The 22,321-nt window shown below is 32.0% G+C and overlaps 1 protein-coding gene across 1 annotated transcript in view; it reads right to left on the bottom strand.

The window, feature by feature from the left end:
- Window positions 1–22,321, bottom strand: part of LOC124365099 (phospholipid-transporting ATPase ABCA1-like) — a 77,530-nt gene that overhangs the window by 17,767 nt on the left and 37,442 nt on the right. Inside the window, exons 12-19 of the mRNA XM_046821040.1 lie at window positions 18,626–18,764; window positions 17,423–17,672; window positions 12,404–12,465; window positions 11,081–11,193; window positions 7,694–7,916; window positions 4,463–4,680; window positions 1,715–2,012; window positions 754–879 (exon numbers count right to left, since the gene is read on the bottom strand). Coding sequence (XP_046676996.1) covers window positions 754–879; window positions 1,715–2,012; window positions 4,463–4,680; window positions 7,694–7,916; window positions 11,081–11,193; window positions 12,404–12,465; window positions 17,423–17,672; window positions 18,626–18,764 — 1,429 coding nt within the window. The remainder of the gene's footprint in view (window positions 1–753; window positions 880–1,714; window positions 2,013–4,462; window positions 4,681–7,693; window positions 7,917–11,080; window positions 11,194–12,403; window positions 12,466–17,422; window positions 17,673–18,625; window positions 18,765–22,321) is intronic.

The following is a 22,321-nucleotide window of genomic DNA, read 5'->3' as shown; positions in this document are numbered from 1 at the left end:
TGGTTTTTACACATCACTATTTAGCGACAGCAATAGTTTAGCAAAATACTGATTGTGTTGTTTTATATGAAGTAAGACATCATACTGCATTTTTATTTGTATGTGGCATTTTCACTTTTTTATCTGTGAGGTCATTTATATCCTCAGATCTAAGTTTAGTTCAAATAAACCATGTACTGTATTATTGCATGTACAGTGTACATGATTTTGCTACCTTGTTTGATAAGTCCTCTGTACATGAATATACAAATTCTTTTTAAAATCTTCCCAAGTCAACACTGAAACAATATTTTAAGTACTATTACTGGAAAAAGAATATTATAGCATCGAACAAATATTAAAAGATAACTTTAATTAATATGATCCTAGTTGTTATTTTAAAAAGTCCTTTATTTACTGACTTGTCTTTACTGTTCTTCTATTAAATATTGTATTATGCTTTTTAATATTTTATATACGATTCGGTAATTTAATTAATAATTATTTTGTGTGTTTTCTATATTCTATTATGTTTATTGTATATTACAAAGTATTTCAGTAATAAGATACTATGTAAAGGCAACAAATTGTTGCTTACTTTTGTAACTAATTCTAAAATTGTTTGAGGTTATAATTTGAATTGTAATCTCAAATTTAAAATTGATTTCTGAGCTGATTTCCAAAAGTAGATAAACCCAATTTTCAGTGACTATGCTGACAGCTATGTTACCTACTATTCATGATTACACGTAGCTAGAAAGTCTATATGCTAACCTGTGAACAAGTTAATAAAAATGAAGTATACTGCGGCTTTAGTAGAAGACTCGAAAAGAAAACTGAAGAAGTATGCATATCCAGTTCCGCTTATTCCAAGTAATACCAGGACCAACACCAGTGTAGCTGGAAACAGCAGTGTTTTAATGAAAGAAAATAGAAACAAAAACTATCTAAATACTTTAGATATTAACTTCATGGATACAGTATAATAATGGGTGTATACTGACTGTATGTAAAAAATAAATCTTCCTTTAGATAGAAATTATCTATTTAAAAAAACAGTTATTCATGATGCTAAAACCAATAGTTAAAAAAAAACAGCCCTTGTACACTTTCACTTGTGAGAAATAATAAACAACTAACCACTAAATTAACTGTAACTCTTACTTTTCAACCAATGTAAACAAACGGGATATAATTGAACTTGTAATTAAATACATGACAAAATCGTTAATTTTGTAAAATTATGGCAAGGCTGTTGGTTTTTGAAATTTTTAATTTAGACAATTTGAAAATTCAGCCATTTTGAAACAAAAAATTATATTATTTATTAAATTATTTTTTTAAAGTTCCTTTGATTAATTTAAGATAACTGCTAAGTTTCAAGTTATTTGCATTAACCATTTTTGAAATTGTTCACTTAAAAACATATATGTACAGACAGACTAGATAAAATGAAGCTAGATAGAAATATTCTGTCTCAGTTTTTTTATAAGGATTGTATAATGGATTGTATATAAGAATAAAATAATTTTCTATTGAATTCTAGTCTGCCAACTGCAAAAAACTCCAGATACGTAAAGATCATATCAAGCTAAATAAGCAAGGAAGATCAATTCACTGTACTAGCCAATGGCTCAATAATTAGTACTGGTTAACCTCACATTGTTTTAGCACATTTTTTTTATTATGCATTTCTTAGTGATTAGCGAATTAAATATCATTCTCTTAAACTTACATATGTTGCCAGAAGCAGAGTAGATATTGTGCTTTTGGAAGAGATACACAGCGCCGATCATGAGCGTGACAGTGATGAGGTACATGGCTATATCAAAAAGGAAGTAAGACAACCAATAGAGGAGGGGAGATACCCCCGACATTAGCTGCAGTTGCTTTGCCCTTGTAACCCTCTCTTCCAGTGGGGAATGGATGAAACTTATGATCAATACGAGAAGACCCAGAGACAAAAATGACACATATGGTGGGATGTTAATTATATACTCCTCAGCTTCCATGGATAAGTCACATAGGTCTTCCTGTAGTTAACAGTTCATGTTAAAATATTAATAAACATATTATACAAAACAACCTGTATAATGTTTAAATTACCAGTAGTGGGTGGAAACAGTAAGGAATTACAAAGAGCAACAGTTTATAACAAAATATGGTCTATATAGTTGCAAAAAAAGTTATGAAATAGGTTTACGCTAACAAAACAATATAAATTAATAACTAACATATGTGTCCTAGTCCATACTGCACCTAAACTTTGCTATCACAATTAAATTCTTGACTTACTCAGCTTTGGTGCGGAGGGGCATCTTAAGTCAACAGATTTTAACCACAACTCTTTTCTCAATGGTTAGGCCAAAATGTTTCAATAATTTAATTGTAAATATTAGATATTCCATTATTACTATAGTTATCAAAGTGTTCATGTTGTATGAACCGGACAACTTAGATTTTATTCATGACACCAGCTGCGTAAGTCTAATAACTAAGATACCGTATCCAATGTTGATACAGGCAGATGGACGGAGCGCCTCATTCCGAACATCGATGTCTGGGTCTCTCGGAAGCACAGGGACACGGACTTCTTCCTGACCCAGTTATTGACGGGACACGGGCAGTTCAATGCTTATCTTTTCAAGATGGGCCTGCACACCACACCGACGTGCAAATACTGCCCTGACAAAATTGACAACGTCGAACACACACATTCTTCGAGTGTGCTCGGTGGATTGACTGTAGAAGCACCACTCAAGGCAGAGAAGCACCACTGTAGAAGAGAGATCATAGGCACCAGGCTCTCCCCCTCAAGCCTGGTGGCCTATATGATCAAAAAAGAAGAAAATTGGTCAGCTGTTGAAGCTTATGCACAGCGCCTCCTGAAAGCTAAAATTGCAGAAAGGGACCAGTAACCTGGAGTAGGCGTTGCAAGACGCAGCACGGACTGGATTGATGTAATGCTAACGCGGTTCCAATCCAGTCCCCCCCGTACCATCTACGGGGGGAGGGGAGAGGATTGTTTTTTTTTTTTTTTTTTTTTTTTTAGTGGGTAGGTCTGCCAGTCTGGCAGGAATCCCACACTACCGCCACGTATATCTGCCGGAAGATGGACGGTGGAGTTTAGCGATGGTGGTGTCTTTGGAAGATCTTTTTTCAAACCTCTATAAAAAAAAAATTTTTGAGTATAAAATGTCTATATGAAAATAACTTATTATGTTTAAAAGTAGTTTCAGTAATAGGATGTATCAAGTTGAGGCCGCTTGTAAGACAACTTTTGGAAATTATTATGTTATGTGTTTACTGTCAGTAAATATACTTATAATACATCAAAATTTATCTTGGGATAAACATATACACCACTTTGTAATAAAATATCTGATCTGTATGCCCTGCAACAAATGGCAAATATTTTTAGTTTAAATAAAATTACATTTAAAAAAAACCAATAAAAATCAATAATTTGATGTATTTTAATTTATTCTGGGTTTCATCAGAGTTTTTAAAATACATAAAGTTTTTTGTTTCCATTAGCTACCAATAAAACACACCATGTAAGGACAAAAATATCACTGTAATATTATTTCACCTCCAAAAAGTTTGTTGTGAAACTGATATTTCATTAATATATTGCATTACTACTATGGTTAGCAAATTACCATTTAGAGATTTTATCTTCAATTTAATTTATAAATTGAAGTAAGAAAATAATTCATAGCAGAAGAATTCAAACTTAATGGATTAGTTTTGTAACAATTTACTAGAAATACAATACTGGGTAGCTCACGTTGTACCACGGACCATGTGAGTGACTTCTTTGTGTTACTGCCGACCTTATTTGTAGCCAAAGTACTCAGTTTATGAAAAAATGCATAGAATACAAATTTTATATTCAGGTCTTTTTCAACAACTTTCCTACTGACCAAAACTGCCTGACCAAATAAACAAAACCTTTTTCACAGAAGGAATTTTTATTTTGGTTAGTTAATGATGTTTATAATTTAATCTAAAACAAAATAGAAACAAACTATATATTCTAAAATACTTATCACCATGCCAATATACAAGTGCTTTTGTACAAAGAACAGAATATCAGAATGTTATAACAACTGTAATTATACTTTATGGCAGTGTTATTGAAACACAACAAATTAAATTTGAACATAGGTTTAATTTTTCACCAATAAGAAAGTGAAAATGATTCAGTTTCAACTTCTGCTTTGGTCCTTATATGAGAATGCCCAGTCTATTTCTTTCTTTGGTCTGTTGACCTACCTACACAAACCCACAGTCCCGTTGATCTAGTTATCCTTTTCCTGGTCTGGTACCTAATCGTTTGAAGTTAATAATGCACCAATACTGGATCTCTATTCTCTTGCAAAAATGTCAGTGACATCAGTACCTATTTAGTGTTATTCCAATTGAACAAGTTTATACCTGAACCAGCTAGAAATGAATTTTCCTGGACACAAACACTTACTTCAGTCTCAAGTGTTATAGGATGGTTGGAGACTGTAATGCTAGATGTTTCACTCTTCTGTTTCAGGAGAATATTTGCAACCAGATTCAGGACAATGGGAGGTGAATGAGTGAAGTACCAACTGAACTCTCCCAGGAAGTGGCTACTGTTATACTTGAATCCTGCAATCATTTGTCGCTCGTACTGGACCAAACTGTTGTTAATTAAACTTCTCATATCTGAAAATATAATGGTAGTATTTCATGACAGTAAATGACAAATATACAAATACAGGTACAACCGTGAATATTTAACACCTACCTGGTTCTACTACAAAAGAAATTTTCTTCTTGATGTTAAATTCTAGGTGAGATATTACCCCACCCTATTCAAAATCCAATTATTGCAAGACTGTCCCACATTGACTCCCACTTAACACATTGTGTGCGGCTCTACTGTGGTGTGTGTTAAATACATAACAACTGTTATTGAATATCTCCAAATCATAAACGGTATGCAAAAATAGGAAACTAGATTTCTAAATGTGGAGATAAGCATTTTTGATGTGGAATAAAATTATACCATTTTGTCCATATACCACCTTAGTATCTGTACACTGTTCACAGCCAATCTAGATATTTCGAAAGAAATCAGATGATCTATGTTTCTAGGTTATATATGCACATTTATACTAAACTTATAGCACATAGTTGACAATCTTATCAGATAACAGACATGTTTATTTATAGTGATTATAAACAACATTTGTAAATTGAAAATTAATAAATAATTATGTGTTGCTAAATTTAACACTAATTTCATACATATATAGTTTTTTAATGTAACTTTTACAGCATGTTTGAGACATATAACATTAAAAAATGTACTTTTGAGAATTTTGAGTGTCAGAAACATTAATTATTTTTTCGATTAAGAGGAAGAGATTTCTATAATTAAGAATAAAATTTACTCGAAAAGTTTAGAAAGAAGCCTTAACCCATGCTTACAAATACATTGTATCTAATTGATCAACGACTAAGTAAGGTAGGTCCCATCTCTTTCTTGTTGGAGTCTACAGAACAAATGGAAACCTGGAAGCCAGCCTGGAAATTCTAGCTGAAGCACTGGAAAGCATACCAACGAACCAACTAGTATTAATAATGGGTGATGAATTAAACATTGACTGCCTGACCAAAAAGAATTGACTTACCACCTACAAGGATAATGCCGACTTCAAGGACATCCATTTGACTGTGTTTGTACTAGCCTTGAACCAGAAAAAGACATATCTGAAGATACTATTACTAAAACAGTAAACAGCCAAGAAACCGCAGAATCCTACCAGCCCCAAACCCAGATATACCAAATTTCATATTGCACCACACAACCCGAAAAAGAAATAGATCAAATTATCCAATCATTAAAAACTAAAACTTCAGCTGGATATGATAATGTCTCAACAAAAACTTTTGAAAGTTTGTAAAGAAGAACTAATTGGGCCTATAATTAACATAATAAATAAATCTTTTAATTTCTGGAATATTCCTGACAGCACTTAAACTAGCCAAAGTATACCCTAAATTTAAGCAAGGATGCACTACACAAGCAGCTAACTACCGCCCAATTTCATTAATACCCACCTTCTCCAAAGTTATTGAAAAATTGGTACTAAAACAGATTGCTCCATCACATAATAACTAATCAACTTCTGACACCCCACCAACATTGATTTTTGACTGGAAGATCAACAACAAACAGCTCTTATTAGCCTGGTGGAATTTTTAACAGACCAATTGGAAGAAGGTAACACAGCCACTGCCATTCTAATCGACTACAGTAAGGCATTTGACTGCCTTAGCCATGGACAACTCTCTTAGAAAAATTGACGACTTTTGGAATAAATGGATCACATGACTGGATAAAAAGGTACCTGACAGGACGAAACCAAATGGTAGAAATAAACCACACCCTCAAACAATTTAACACTTCAAATAAAGTCAGTACAACAGCCCGTCACGCGTGGTGTACCTCAAGGCTCTGTATTAGGGCCGGTCTTATACATTTTATACACACAAATGACCTACCTACCAAATGGCTGATGGAACGACCTGTATATTCAATTGAAGGAGTTCTTCGATCTTCTATAAATACCACATCAATATTTGTAAAGCAAGAAATATTAAATCTAAGTTTTTGTTATTATCTACTATCAATTGTACTTCTTAAAGAAACACAACAAATAAAGGATATTGTCTATTGTCTATTGTCTACCTAGCTTCAATCATGCAAAATCTTGGACAAATGCTGGTGTATGCAGATGATACAGTGCTCCTACTAGGTAAAAAAGAAACAGATCAACTTGAAATAGCTGCTTACACTGCTCTGAATATGGCTTTTCAATATAGCCATGGAAATGACCTTGTGGTAAATGAAAATAAAACTAAACAGCTGGTCCTAGGAAGACACAAGGAAATTGCAGGGAGACTACCAGAGCTGGAAGGTCAAAAGACACTTCAAAGTACCTGGGCATAATAATTGACGACCGCCTTACATGGACAGACCCACATAGACTCTCTGTGCAAAAAGTTGAGCACAGCATTATATGTCATTTCGCAGGATAAAAAGTAAATGTGACACAGCAAACAACCAAGACTGCTTACCACACCCTATATGAAAAGTCACCTTCGATATGGGATTGCTGCCTGGGGAGGCACCTCAGCGAATAACATGTAACGTCTCCTAGTCCATCAGAAGAGAGCAATCAGAATTCTTAGCAACCTCCAGCAAAAGGAACCCTGCAGGCATACATTTAAAGATCTAAGAATTCTCACTGTTGTCAATCTCTACATCTTGGAAACTATCACATTTCTCCATATTAAGTCACCTGAAAGCAGCAAGAATATCACAATTATAGCACAATATCACAAATACAATACTATGCATGCCACCAACTACCAACTCCCAGTACACCGAATCACTAAGACAGAGAAGAAACCTACCTATGCAGGAGCAAAGTAATGGAACGCCCTCCAGAACACCTTAGAAAGACTGAAAAACAGCAGTTTGTAGTACGAAGACTGAAGAACTGGTTACTGGAGCATCCGTTTTACCAACTGAAAGAATTTTATGAATTGACTAATAACTTGAAAAAATATTCCATACTAGACTTCCATTACCCTTGTCCTTATCTCTATGATAATGTACAACAGAATGTAAATTTAAAAAAAGAAGGTTAGAATCCTCATTACTCACAATTATTAAAGTCCGTTCCTGTGGGTACTGGTTCATATGTGGCACTCCCAGAGGTGATTAAAGCCTTTGAAATGTTGGAGATTATCTGATTATCAGATGAAACTGCCACTCGGACACCTGGGAATTTGCCCAGACTTATCAACAGGTCAGGCTGATCAGCTGTGATCAACTGGAGCATCAATGCGTATATTGAAATGGCCATCATCAATGTTGGTATGATCATCTGAAATCATAAAACTGTATAGTTATCATAAGCATAGTGAGCAAACAAAACAACAAAGAAAAACCTGTTAAATTTTCACCTATATACATAATACTATTTATCTTTAACTACTATTCAGATCACAAAGGTAAAACCAAAAACAGCAATCCCAAAGTACTATTGCGGTGTATGCAGTATTCGGGTAAAGTAGTCTGGCATTTATTGTACTGGGCCCAGCAAACTGTGGTACCATAATGGATGTATCAACATATAAGATATAAGACCAAAGGAAATGATAAGACATGATGAAATAAATACTTGGATGTGCAATACCTGTGGCACATTAACATCACCCACTTCATCAATTACGCAAAAAATGGATCACTGCCCTTATATAATAAAACTGATTCACAAGAAGCTTACACCAAATCAGAAGTAGAAGACACTGTGTTTTAAGTTCATGACGAGATTGTAACTCCAAATTCATACCATTCCAAACCTAGGCTATTAAATATTTCATTAAAAGAACTTGAGACCAGCTTATCATTGACAAAATATGAAGTGGAAGATGAAGAGCTGGCCATGACCGCAAGAATAGGACTGGCACTGGAAGAGGAGAACAAGCTTTTGTAGAAAGAAAATAGCAAACTTACAGTGAAAATAATTAACTTAGAAGCCAAAATAGAAGATATCGAAAAGGAGTAAGAAGCATATCTATGAAGAATTGAGTTACTGCAGCAAAAACTAGAGGAAAAGGAAAAACAACATGCAAGATATTTTTTAAGTTCATGATAGAAAATAATTATAATCCATAGAAGGATATATCATATTAACATCTTAAAATCAAAACTCCTGAATAAAGAACATAATATTGAGGATAAACAAAATTCTACCAGTGAAATAAAAGGCAAATTTAAAGGTCAATATTTATTCTGTATTGGAAACAGTTACAAGGGTGACACCAACTTTCCTTCATGACCTTAAACAGTTAAAAGAAAAGCAGCATGCCATGGAGCAAAAATTGTGCTATTGGAAGGTAAAATAGTTTCTCAAAGTTAAATTTTAGAAAAACTGAAAGCACTAAATCAAATAAGCAAAACAGGAAAAACCCATGTTACTATGCAAAAAAAAGTTAAATTAAAAAATACATTTTAAATTACTAACACAAAAATTGAAAACAAGAAAGTGAACTTCTCAACAATCTTAAAGAATTTATCTCTAAAAAGTGACATTCACCCTCACATTCTGCTACTTGATGACAAAGCTGCAAGATGTGCCTCTCCTCAGGAACTTAGTGATGATGAGGATAATACTGTTGCTCAGACAAGAAACGTAATCAGGAGAATTATTAGAGCTACAGTAGTCAACTCCAATACCAGCCGCATCTCCACCATAGATTCTCAAGTTGTACCAGTGATTAGAAAGCTAAAATCGTTTGGTTTTATCCCAGATTAAACAGAACTAATATCCACAACTCTTGGCAATGATGATGACAGGATCAAATTGTGTGTGATTTGGATTTTTTGACAAGGACATAACAAAATGCTCCTTAACATTAGCCACAATAACTAGATCGGGCACAAAATCACAATGCACTGCCACAAAACCTCAAGGACAAGAGAGGAAACAAATTGAAAAATGAATTACAGAACTGGCTTTTGGAGTAACCCATATGCTTAATCAATGAGTTATTCAAGTTTTTATAAAAGAAGACACACATTTATAAGAAACAAACAAAAAATTGTAAAACAAGATTACCACTTTTTGACGCTATTGTATTTCTTAATGAAATTGCAAACCCAGAATATTGTCTATTGTCACAGAAGTATTTTCCAGCATAATATTTACTAAGCGATCTTTTGAATCATATTAAATATTTTTAACGCTCATTATGTAATAAAGGTATAATATATAGAAAAGCTTTATAAAACAATCAATTTATTTAATTAATTAACTAATAGATCATTTAAACAAAATTTAAAAATAACGGTAATAATGATGGGATTGTTATATATAACTTTCCAAAAAGTCAACAAATAGTTCATTGGCTTTGCATCTGTATGAGCACTTCTGGTTCGAGTAAATTATATTTCTGACGCCAATGTTGAGTTTTCCTTATTGCCACAATCAAGAAAATATGTTAAAAAGTGTATATTTATGCCATTGTAATTTACTTTGTTTTTAATGTTTGTGGTTCCTGTTCATTTTGCTTTGTTTACCAATCAAGAATACATACATATACAGCTATGAGAAGCGTACTTGTATCTAAAGACAATTAAGATGGGTTATAAAACAGTCTTTAAATGTATAGTAAAAGTTAGATAGTAAATTGCCTCTTGTATCTAATACTTAATATTTGCTAAAAATATACAGTTAAAAGTATATTAATAATGACACTATTTACATGATGTTTCTTTATAAACTAAAATATACTTTTAATATTTTAGAACATTTAAAGTAGAAATTGATGCATTAGTTCAAATTCATAGTCCAGTGAACTTTCATCTAGCTTAGTTTTTGCCAAATGCTTCAAAGAGAATCTTTGGAGTCAAATTCTGACCGTCTTATGTTTTAGGACATTTTTTAAGGTAGATAGATGAGTGCTTACCTAATCGCTGGAATCTAAAAACTGTGTGAGATCTAATGGTTAATCCTTTAGAGAATATACACACTATACAAAAATTGAAAATAGTGGTTGTATAAATTAAACACATGGTTGTGCTGTCACAAAACATTGTTTGCACAACACAGTTGATTACATCTGATAGACTCTTTCAATTAATATTTCACAACTTTAAAATACAAGATGGGATTTTTCACTGCTTTAGTGACCAGTGGGGCATAACCCAGAGATATTTTCTAGAGATTTACTACGGGTAAATTAAATAATTGAATTAATACAAAATTTGGTACATGGGAATAACTTAATGTGCATAACTAGATTCTTATCATACAAAATCTTTAGGTTTCAACCCATGGTGGTTTTAGATGATTTTTTAACTTTGAATTTACTCATATATCTAAAAACGAAAAATTATTTATTACATTTTTTCACAATATATTGTATTTGAGGAAATGGATTATTCTTGTATGATAATGAGATAATGGTAACAACTCTCCAAATCTAGTGAATTTAGATACATATAAGAAATAAAACATGGATAACATATATAAATTATGCTTACAAAAATAAGTTTGTTCCTACTGGTTCTTTTACTTGTCAAAAACCTTTTAATAAGTAGAGCTCTCATCTGCTGGAAAATTAGCTCTGAACCAGTCACTCTCTTGTGTTGCCCAACTGAAAAGCAATACATATCAATTTACATTTTAATAATTTTATTAATTTGACCTTAAAATATCCAACAAATTTAATAAATGTACACGTAAAAAGGTGAAATGGCTATTACAATGTAATCAACTCTATAGATGTTTAACAAGGTGAAAGCAAGTTGCTGTAATTAATCACTTAAGCACTGTACAAAAACGTAACATAACAAGTTAGGTACACTATTTTACCTAAGTCCAATTACATACTATCTCAGAAAATATGGCTATTTTTTATTTCATCAGTGGTTGCAGTTATGTTCAGTTGTGACTGTGAAACTAAGAAAAAGATTATGGAATATAAAAGTTATAACTCACCATGAAATTTCATATGGGGGCCCCAAAGACTAAGAATAAAGTATAAATTAAGTCTTGCTATAGATATGATACAACATTTACCAAGTAGCGATTTATAATGGACATTACATAAAATCATAGGTTTTTCCTAGGGTTGTTCTATAATTATCTTGTTTGCTCAAATTCCTAGTAAATGTCCTTATTTGAATGTCATGTCTGTGCCAGTTCTGCTAAAAATACAAAATTAAAGGAAATAAATGAAAAATGTCTTTATTAGAGGCGAAGTTAGGACTATAAAGTCCTCTCTACCACTTAACCTCGAATACCACTTGATGGAATTGCATTAGTCAGTCAGTACCTTTTTAATGTTTGGATGTTCAGGTTTTTGACGTTTTGTACCCAGAACTGTTCACCTCAAATTGGCTTTTAGCAGTGTTTAACTTTGAAGAATGTATAACTCTTTTAGAAATCATTGTTTGCTTAAATTGTCCCATTAGAATTGTTTATGGTTCAATCCTTATAAGAATATAAATAAATAAATATACATACATACATTTTTATTTATTTTTATCATTTTATTTTTTACTGATTTATTTTTAGTGCATATATATATATATATATATATATATATATTATATATATATATATATATATATATATATATATGAATAATGTAGGTTGAGGTAGGTATATCTAAAAGGGTAGTTTTAAAGTAGAGTAGGTGGACTCATTCCCACACTAGTGCAAAACTTATGTGATATGGTGATTTAGTGTTTTTTTGTGAAGTAAAAAATGTATTGAGTTCTGTGTGTGTTCTGTGAGTTGCGTGTGTGTGTTGAGTATTGAATACTATTTAAAACTTATTTAAACTTAAATAGAGTATTTACCGAACATTTCATTATCCAAGACTTCATTTTCCAGAGCATTTCTGTCAGGAGATTCAGCCACCCTACAATGAGAAAATGTGAAATCAGTTGTGTAATTTGCTAAAGAAAAGAACATAAATAATGAATTGTAGCATTTTATAGCATTTAGTTAGTCATTCTTCAAACCAATTTAATTTTTCTAGAGATTATGTACTAAAAAAGCATACTTTTTGTCAAAAAAGGCAAACAATTCTCATAAAGTGAGCTAAACAATATTAAGTATAATTCCACAGTTAATAGCCTAGCAAAATAGCATAAACAGAAAATTTACCAAAATTCTTGTTCATAAGTTATGAGAGATTAAATTGTAGTTTTGGATACATGTAATTTAAAACATGACAAAAACCAAATTAACGTATAGTACAGTTCTGATGCTAAATAGCATGAATGAAAATAATCGATAGTGTTATTATAACACTTTTGGGGCCATACATATAATAATGCCAAGAACAGCTATAATAGATTTATTTTTTAAATTATAAATGACAAATATACACATTGACATGACACACATAATAATAAGATAAAAATATTCTAAATTTTACTACACAGTTTAGGGATTATTATTTACTGAAGATGAATGAGATGAAAATAAAAGTTATTTACTAAGAATACAATTTTAAATAGCCTTGTGTATATTCTTTCTTGTAAGAATATATAATGTTATACGTTTTAATTTAATTCATATTGATGGTTCATGTTATCAGCTCAGCTCCGTCATGTTTCCACTTGGCAAAATTAAATCCATCAGTACCTCAGAACCTGCCAAAATAGCTTATCACACATTATTTGATAGTAGAATCAGATATGGAATAATACTTTAGGGGTACATCCTCAAATAACAACCTCCAGCAAGTTGTGGTCCTGCAGTAATGGTAAGTAAGAATGACTGCTGGCATTGTACCAAGAGTTAACTGAAGAGCAGCCTACAAAATCTAATATATATATATATATATATATATACGTATATACCACAGCTTTTTACATACTTGAATTCACCATGTATGACAGTCGGTCTTAACTTGTTTTGAAACAACCACAATGATCATATAACCAGACATGAATATAACTTCAAACTACCAGCTCACAAAATTGAACTATTGGCTAGAAAACCATTGTATGTTGAAGCAAGACTCTTTAGTGCTCACCAATTGAGCACAGGTGAATGGATGAAAAGAAACTCCAAAGAGAACTGCTTCAGTTTAATTTTTTATTTGCTGATAACATGTCAATTATTTTACACTGTAACAACTGGACAGAAATACAAATGAAACCACAGAGTGACCTTATGACATTGAAGAAATGGCTCGATTAAAACGTTTTAACGCTTAATATTTCAAAATCTAAATCTTTACCACTATCCTTGCGCTACGTTTCTGATTACGATTTGCAAAATCTGTTCAATCATAGCTGTGGAAATTATCTTAATGAATTTTGTACATGTAAAAGAATAGAGGAAACAACAGTTCACAAGTACCTTGGAGTTATCTTTGATCACAGAATGACATGGAAACATCATATAGATTATTTAGTTAAGAAACTAAGACGGTTAATTTTTACCTTTTGACAACTGAACGATGTTTTCAATGCAAGCAACATAAAACTGGCATATTACGCTTATATTCAATCATTTCTTTCATTTGGAAGTATTGCTTGGAGGGAGCTAATAATAAATGATACACACCTTGTTTTCATGTCAAAAAGAGTTACTAAAACTTGGTTTCCACAAAGGTCGTCATTATCCTACTGACATTCTATTTCAGGAATTATTTGTCCTTACAGTTTGTCAGTTATGTATAAAATCTCTTTTAGTTCACATTTTCTCAAATTTTCACTTCATATTCTCAGAAATTTCCATTCATGTAACACCATATATGACTGTGAAACAGGAAGAGCTACTCTACAACTTTATAGATCCTTTTTCACAACAAATTCCCATTATATTTCTCTTAAATGTAATTTCTTTGATAAATGTCTTTGCATTCTGATCTCTGTGAGCCAGCTCATTTCACACTTTAGCTATTTCATACTTTTCACCTGATTTTTCCTAATGCATCATACTCTCCTTCTAACATGTATACTTTAAATACATATACTTTATTATTCAGCCCAGCACTGTTTCCTGAAATCTTATGCAAGTGCACTGGAAATCAGCACTTGATTTTTTTATTGTTTATAAGTTGTAATTAAAATAGTGGCTGTCATTGTTCTCCACTGCTTATAATTGACTGTTAACTGTAATTAATTTTTGAGTGTATCAATATTTTGTTCCTATTTTGGAATACGAATCTACAGTTTATTTAATGCATTAAGGGCAGGCATAAGTTATAAGTGAGAAGGGATGGTGAGAGAAAATGTAATTATTGGGAGATAATTATTATGAAGAAAATGGGAAAGATAATGTTTAATGTTAGAATATCATTGTCTTCTAGTCAGAAACCCTGGGGATCCACTGGAAAATTCCTAGAGCAGATAGTGAGTTGAGGACTTTATTTGTAGAATAGAACTGTAATAGGTGGCCGAGGAGGAGAATCCAACCAGTCCCTAGGTGTGTAGCGGTGGTTGTTGAAATTCCAAAAACTCAAAAGATACACATGTACATTAACACCATGTGGATGCAAAGTATTTTCTGAAAGAACTGGATATAAGACAGAGGTAGAGAACATAAGAAGGCGGGAGGAGGACCCAATTGATTATACTATTAGCTTGCAGAAATGTTCAAACAAGGAGGGAAACTCATTAAAAACATCAGAGCGCGAGAAGTAGTAATTTCTTTATATTACATAGCCCAGCCGAATGTCTCACTTTATACTGTCCAAAAATTTCATCTGTACAAATGCATAACTAAAGGGAAAATTGGAGAATAGAATTGAATAGCTCAAATTTAGCTAAACTAGAAAATCCAGAAGCTTAAATACCAGAATATAATGTTTCCCAGGTTATAGTTTACACTGTTAAAATAATAATATGCATAACAATAAAAATTTCTGTTATATATATATATATAATATAGTATATATATTACATTGGGGATGTATAAAAAATATCTGCAGAAATTCATTGTTAGGCCATACACGAGCTTGTTATATTTGCCATGCAAAAAGTTAATAACAGAAAGGCTTCATTCATTGCAGATATAAGTTTTAATTGCATAAATTGACAAAACACTTCTCTATTATAAACTTAAAAATATGACAGATTTTTGGATCAGAGGCTCAATAATAAAATTAGTAGCATTAAAAAAACTAGTCTTACATTGTTATTAATTTCTTGATAAGATAAAATTAATGTGATGTAAATTAGATATTACTAAATGTTAATAAAAACACTACTTTTTCCAAATTGTTTATTTTTCGGGGCGAGGCCTTTCGAAAAACCAAAGGTTTCATCTTCAGGCAACTCCACAAATAATATATTTACAGATTGTTTGTTACAATTAATATTAAAATAAATATGGTGTAAAAATGTAAATACAAAAAATTTTGGAAATATTTCAGCCAGTATGAAAAATTAGATTTGACTAGACGTTTAATTTGATTGAGATATCATATTGCGAAGAAAGAAGATTGGGGGGGGGGGGAATTTTCAATAGGGCCTCTTCATTGTTCATGAGTTTTTCTTTATTTTTGTTTATGTATAGTGTTTCCCAAGCATTTCAAGTTCATTGGTTTCGTTATTTCTTTTATTAATTTTAGATTTGTAATTGATGTTCTGTGTCATGATTCAATGCAGTGCTTGGCTACAGCAGATTTGTCATCTCTTCCATATTTTTGTGTGTGATAAATGTTCTTTAAATCGTGTTTTTATTGTTCTTTTTGTTTGTCCAATATAACTTTTGTCACAGTTCATCGCATCCAATGTCAGTAAATTCCCGATTTACTATCATTTGAAATTTTGTCCTTAGGGTTTCATAAAATTTGGGATAATTTGTTGCTTGTTTCTAGTGAGTGGACAGTTTTATTTGTATGCTTTTTTAAAAGTTTTGCATATTTGGTTTGAAAAAGTGCTGTATGTTGTGCCAAATTAATTTCATATTTTGTGTCTTGCGAGGTGGTCTTAATTGTTGTCTTATCTTTTCTACTTCTTCTTTTAAAGATTTTTTTAGTATGAATTGTCAATGAGTTGTGTAGTGTAACCATTGATCATAGCAATAGATTTGATGTAATTTAGTTCTTTCTTGTAGTTTTCTGTTGAAAAAGTGGCGTATTTTAAACAGTCTATAAATCATTGAATTAAATGTTGCTGCTTTTTTGTGCAGATGGATGGTTAGATTCATTGATGATGAACTATCTGGTTATGAGTTGGTTTCTGTAGGATTATTCAAATTCAAATTTTGTTTCCATTTCTACTAACTAATACGTCTAAAAATGGGGATCCTATTGTTTTGTTCAATTTTCACTACGTAAATTTAATAGGTAGGGTATTTTTAAACGAATTTTGAGTTGTGATAAAATCTTGTATGTTTTCATTTTTATTAAATATTGCAAAAAAATATCATCGACGTAATCGTATCCATTTTTCTTGGGAAATATGTCATTTTAGATTTGGCTGTAGTTTCAAAATAGCTCATAACAATATTGGCAAATAAATAACATGAGAGAGGGATTTCCCATAGCTGTTCCCATTCACTTTGGGTATAGTAAGAATTTTCCAATTGCTCATCAAGAGTCTACAATGATAAATTAGGTTTGGATTTTCCTATACACTGTATTCAATTAATTATAATTTGATTAATATTTCAATGTATAAACTATGAGGGGGAGATTACTTACTGGTTTGCTCTTATATTTATAATTAAGCTATAGAAATTTTGTTTTTACATGAATTTCTTAAATTAATGTTTTTTAATTTTTTCCACTTTAGTAATAACTTTTTTGAGTTTTCCAGATTATTATTGTATTCCAAATTTTTTTAATTTTCTTACTTAACAAATAAATTAGGAGATCTATTTATAAATTGGAGGGTTAAATATAAGATTACTTGAGAAATACATCCTCTAACGTAGAACAGCTGATGCTCATTCCAGTCAAACCAAGACCTACAGCGCCGCTGTCCAAGGCAGCGAATAGAACCGGAAATTGCTTTGACTCATCCAAGTTGATCACGTAGACCAGCTGTTCTTGTGACACCACCCTCACCTCTGATGTGTTCACATGTTGTTCCACAATAGATGTGATTGGAGGAACAGGAGCCCTCTCCATCTTGAATATACTCAGGTGATATCCTGTATCTACAATTGTACAAAATTTATATTTAGGCCTACCAAACTATACAGATAAGTAGTACAATCTATGATGGACTTAAAATATTAAAAGTCTGAATCAATATTATAGCACAAGACTGAGTAATGTTGGCACAAATTAGTGGCATAAAAATAGTCTACTGAATGTTGAGTTCAGTTCCATTCACCTTCCGCTTAGTGCAGCGTCTGAGGTCTGACACTATTTTAGACTTCACTTCTGGAATCTGTAGTCCAAGCCCATCTGAAGAGACCAGTAAAACCGAAACAATAGAGTACCTTGGCAATACCTTAGTACTTGCCACAATTTCAGTATTCAAAACGAACTCTTGGCAACAAAGAGTTCTTTCAGAAGACATGCTAAACGTTTTGTCCTTGCTTAGTATAGATCATTATATTCTGAGACAAGTCAACCATGAGGACATCATAAACTGCTTCACTGCGGAGAACCAATCAGTAAGAGTGACTGAAGTGAACATGATTTGCAGTACATGTAATTTATGGCTAAAGATTTATTCACAAGTACTCAATACTGATTTGTACTTTTCTTGTTAACTTACCAATGTACATTAAAGTGTTAAAATTAGTATTTACTTTAGTGACTTAACTTTACCTAAAATAACCTGATTTGTAACTAACGATATTAAATTTGTCTAATTTGCTCCTAATTTTCAAATTTTCCAGAAGGGAGAGCTGAGCCCCACGTTCATTAGGGGTATTCCATACCCTCCAAACTGCAAGCCTGGGGTCATCACCACAGGTATAGCCTAAGGGCCTGTATTTTCTAAATCCAGCGCTGGCTAGATCACATGTTGAGACAGATATGGAGATTCACAATCTGAAGAGTAAAAAAGTTGATAATCTGAGAGAGTACTAAAACAAAATGTTCCATTTTGAACCAAAGTCAAGCATTCATAATCTACGTTATTAGTTGCTAAACTTACTGTACAATTTCTTGAGGAACATAGAGGTGCCATAGCACCTGACTTGACCATGGTCCATGATGGCTATCCTGTCTCCCAACACATCTGCTTCTTCCATGAAGTGGGTTGTGATTATTATAGTCCTGTGACCTCTGAAACCCTATCCATACAAACAAATCACTAATCAATAATAATGATCAATGTTAAAATCTTAAATCTATCTTAAGGTAAAGAGTGATGCAAAACTCTACACTGATTTGAAGCACACCAAAACATTTTCTTCCATCATGTTTGTTTTTATTCAAAACATTTCTGCACTTTTCTGTTATTTTTTCTATCAACAAAAGCCGTGGTCATTTTCATAACCATTTACTTAGAACATTCATTATAACATTTCATATCTAAACTAAGATTAAATTTTGAAATGTAATTCACCAATCATCAAAGTTTCAGTTTATCCTAACTAAGAAAACTAAAATTTGATAGATATGTTGGTTTCATATTAATAATGATGATAATGTTTTATTGTAAGCCACAAAGACATTGTGAATTATTTAACAATAATTTAATTATTTAACTATTATTAACAATAATTTAAACAATCAAATTATGTGTAGTCTTCATTATTAAATTATATTATGTTAATTATATCAAGAATGAAGAATATGTTTACTTTCATCCCACATAAAAATGTATTAACAAAATCATAGCTTAATAGAATATGCCTAAGAAACATACATTAGAATATAATTAAATTAACATGTACATAATGGTTTATAAATTTAAGCAATGGCCTAAAATATACAGCTTATAAAATTAACTACATAGGACATAGAAGCCACAGAGAACAGAGCACAGATTATATGAAAATACAATCACTTACAGTAGGTACAAGAATATAAAGAATCACTTTAATAGAATAAAAAGCCTTTTGTTTTCACCATTTAGACACAGATGTTTTAAAATGTTTACAAGAAATGTCTCTTACTACTGGTGGTAACTTGTTAAAGAGTTTGATTAATCACGTCTTGGTTTCTGTTGTAATGATTGCCTATGGATTGAGCTTCTCAAATTAAATAGTTTTAGATTTTCTTTTAAATACATTAAAATTTGTAAGACAAAAATAGAGGGAAGCGTAAGCATATTGTGTTCTATGAAATATTGTTTACAAGTATCGATATAACTAAGGTTAAAAATTATATATACCGTACAGCTTTCTTCTGGCACAGAAAAACTTCTTTACTGCCACTATACCCACTCCAGTGAAGGGTACCATACATAAGGTAAGAGTGAAAAAGAGAAAAATAGGCCTTTAAAACTAAATTATGACTGGTAAAAAGTTTAATTTTGTTATTAAAAAGATAGCTCTAGATAGGTGAGTATATAAGCCATCAGTATGGATTATCCATGTGAGCTTGACACAACCCTTTTAATAAAAGATGACTCAGCAGAAGAACTTTATGTAAACTCTTTAACATCACTGCTTGAAATGCTCTCATGTATAGCAAACTCAATGACCTAGCACTAAACCCCAACAAAACAACTCAAGTGCATTTCAGTAGGAAAAAAGACCAAACACCAAGTCTACCCAATACATCAGTAGGTAATCAGGTCAAGTTTTTGAGTATCACAATAGATAACAAGCTTTCATGGACAGAACAAGAAAAAACACCTGCAAAAAAATGAGCACAGGACTCTATGTAGTAAAACGAATCAAATGGATTGGAACTTTAGAAGCTGCAAAAACTGCCTATTACACATTAGTGGAATCACATATCAGATATGGACTGGTTGTCTGGGGCAGCTCTGCTGGAAACCTTAATAGAGTACTCATTTTACAAAAGAAAGCAGGACTCTAGCTATACTGGAACTAATTCAAAGCTACCAACAAGTCTTCCAGTCTCTGGGTATACTAACAGTAACAGCTCTCTACATATATTTGAAACAATCATACATGTTGACAGACTAAACCTCCAGACCAACAGTGACGTCTACACCTACCATACCCGTAATGCTTCCAGATACATATTGACTCAACACCGCACTGCTCTTTTTGGTAAAAAAACACATACATTGGTAGAAAACTCAAAAATATGCTCCCAGAAAACATCAGAAACCTATCAGAAAATCGACTCAAGAAAGGACTTTAAGACTACCTAGTGAAAAGACCAATATACAACCTTGAAGAGTCCCTGACAACACCAAGCTGAGAAAGAACTGCACTAATATTGAATGACATAAAATATGTGACCATGTTTACTTGTATGACATTTTGAATGTTGTATGACACTATTACTGTACTTCATGTTCATGTAATAAAGGAAAAAAAGCTTATAGTCAAGATGGGGCCCTAGTAACTTGACAGACTTGTTCACAGAATTGGTACTTAGGCTAAAATTATATCTTCTAACTTATCCTCATTAACCTTAGGCCATTTACTGTAAACCACAGGTAGGATCTCTCTTTCATATAGTTCATCATTATAAGAATAAGTTCAGGACATTTACTTGAACACACCAAGGTAGTGTTGTCAGCATTAAGGACACACTTGTTGGGTATGAATTTCGGGAAGTCATTAATGAAAACCACAAAAAGAAGGGTCCTAGAACAGAGTCATGGGGAACCCCCTTTGTTACCCTCTTAAGATCAGAATTCTGGTTGCTTATTTTGACAAGCTGGTACATATCAGAAAATACGAACTAAGGAGAGACAATTTAATATCTTTAAGCCCATAATGGTTCAGCTTTCCAATAAATTCTGAGTGAGGCACAATGTGCTTTGCTAAGATCCAATAACAAGGTACTTCTCTTCTTAAGGGGCTTTGATCTCTTCTCTGTTCTCAAAGCTATCAATAATGTAAGAGACAATGTTTTCATTCAACTGTCTTAACAGTGGAGAGGTTATGTCTAAAACCAAATTGCTTGGACAACAATAAGTGATTGTAGTGATTGTACTCAAATAATATTTAACATAATATTTAATTATGCTTTTGATTACTTTAGATACAACAAGCACTACAGCAATTGGACGATAACTGTGTACATTATATATATCACCTTTTTCGTACATAGGTAACTTACAGTTACAGTTGTTGTCTACAAACATTACACCAATACGGAGCATCCAATTAATAAGAATTGTCAAAGATTTCCTTTGTAATTGTCTTTAAAACAAAGTTGGATATTCCAAAAACATCTTCAGATTTTGAGTTACTTATCCAGAATTCAGAGTCCTACATACAGAATTATAGTATACCAACAGGAATACATTAACTCTACTTAAAAGGTAATAACTGAGGATTTCCAATACCAGCAGATTTCAATATATCTCTGGCACTAACTGTATTTAAATTATCTCTATCACTATTTACATTGTTGTAGATATTGACAAAAATTATCATTGAAGTCATTAGCAGAGATAAAAGAAGTTTGGACTGACAGTTACTCTTTAATATATGTCCTGTTTCAGTAAATGACATTCCAGGCTGATTTACATGGGTTTATTGATTCCATTATGTATTTATCATTAGCATTCCTTTTTGCTAGATCACTTTGTTCCTTATGAAATTTCTTAATTCTATCATGATTTTCTTTGTAACAGGCTAGGATCATTTTTACTTTTTTATAACATATCCAGCAATAACCTATTTTTTCTAAGAAAGAGGTATACCAGTTTCTGTTTTTATCAGGCCTATTAGATCTAGTTTTAGTAACTAAA

The sequence above is a fragment of the Homalodisca vitripennis genome, chromosome 6 (assembly GCF_021130785.1).
Source record: "Homalodisca vitripennis isolate AUS2020 chromosome 6, UT_GWSS_2.1, whole genome shotgun sequence".
Lineage (NCBI taxonomy): Eukaryota > Metazoa > Arthropoda > Insecta > Hemiptera > Cicadellidae > Homalodisca > Homalodisca vitripennis.
The sequence above is the reverse complement of the archived record's forward strand: the minus strand, read 5'-3'. Positions and strand labels throughout refer to the sequence as shown.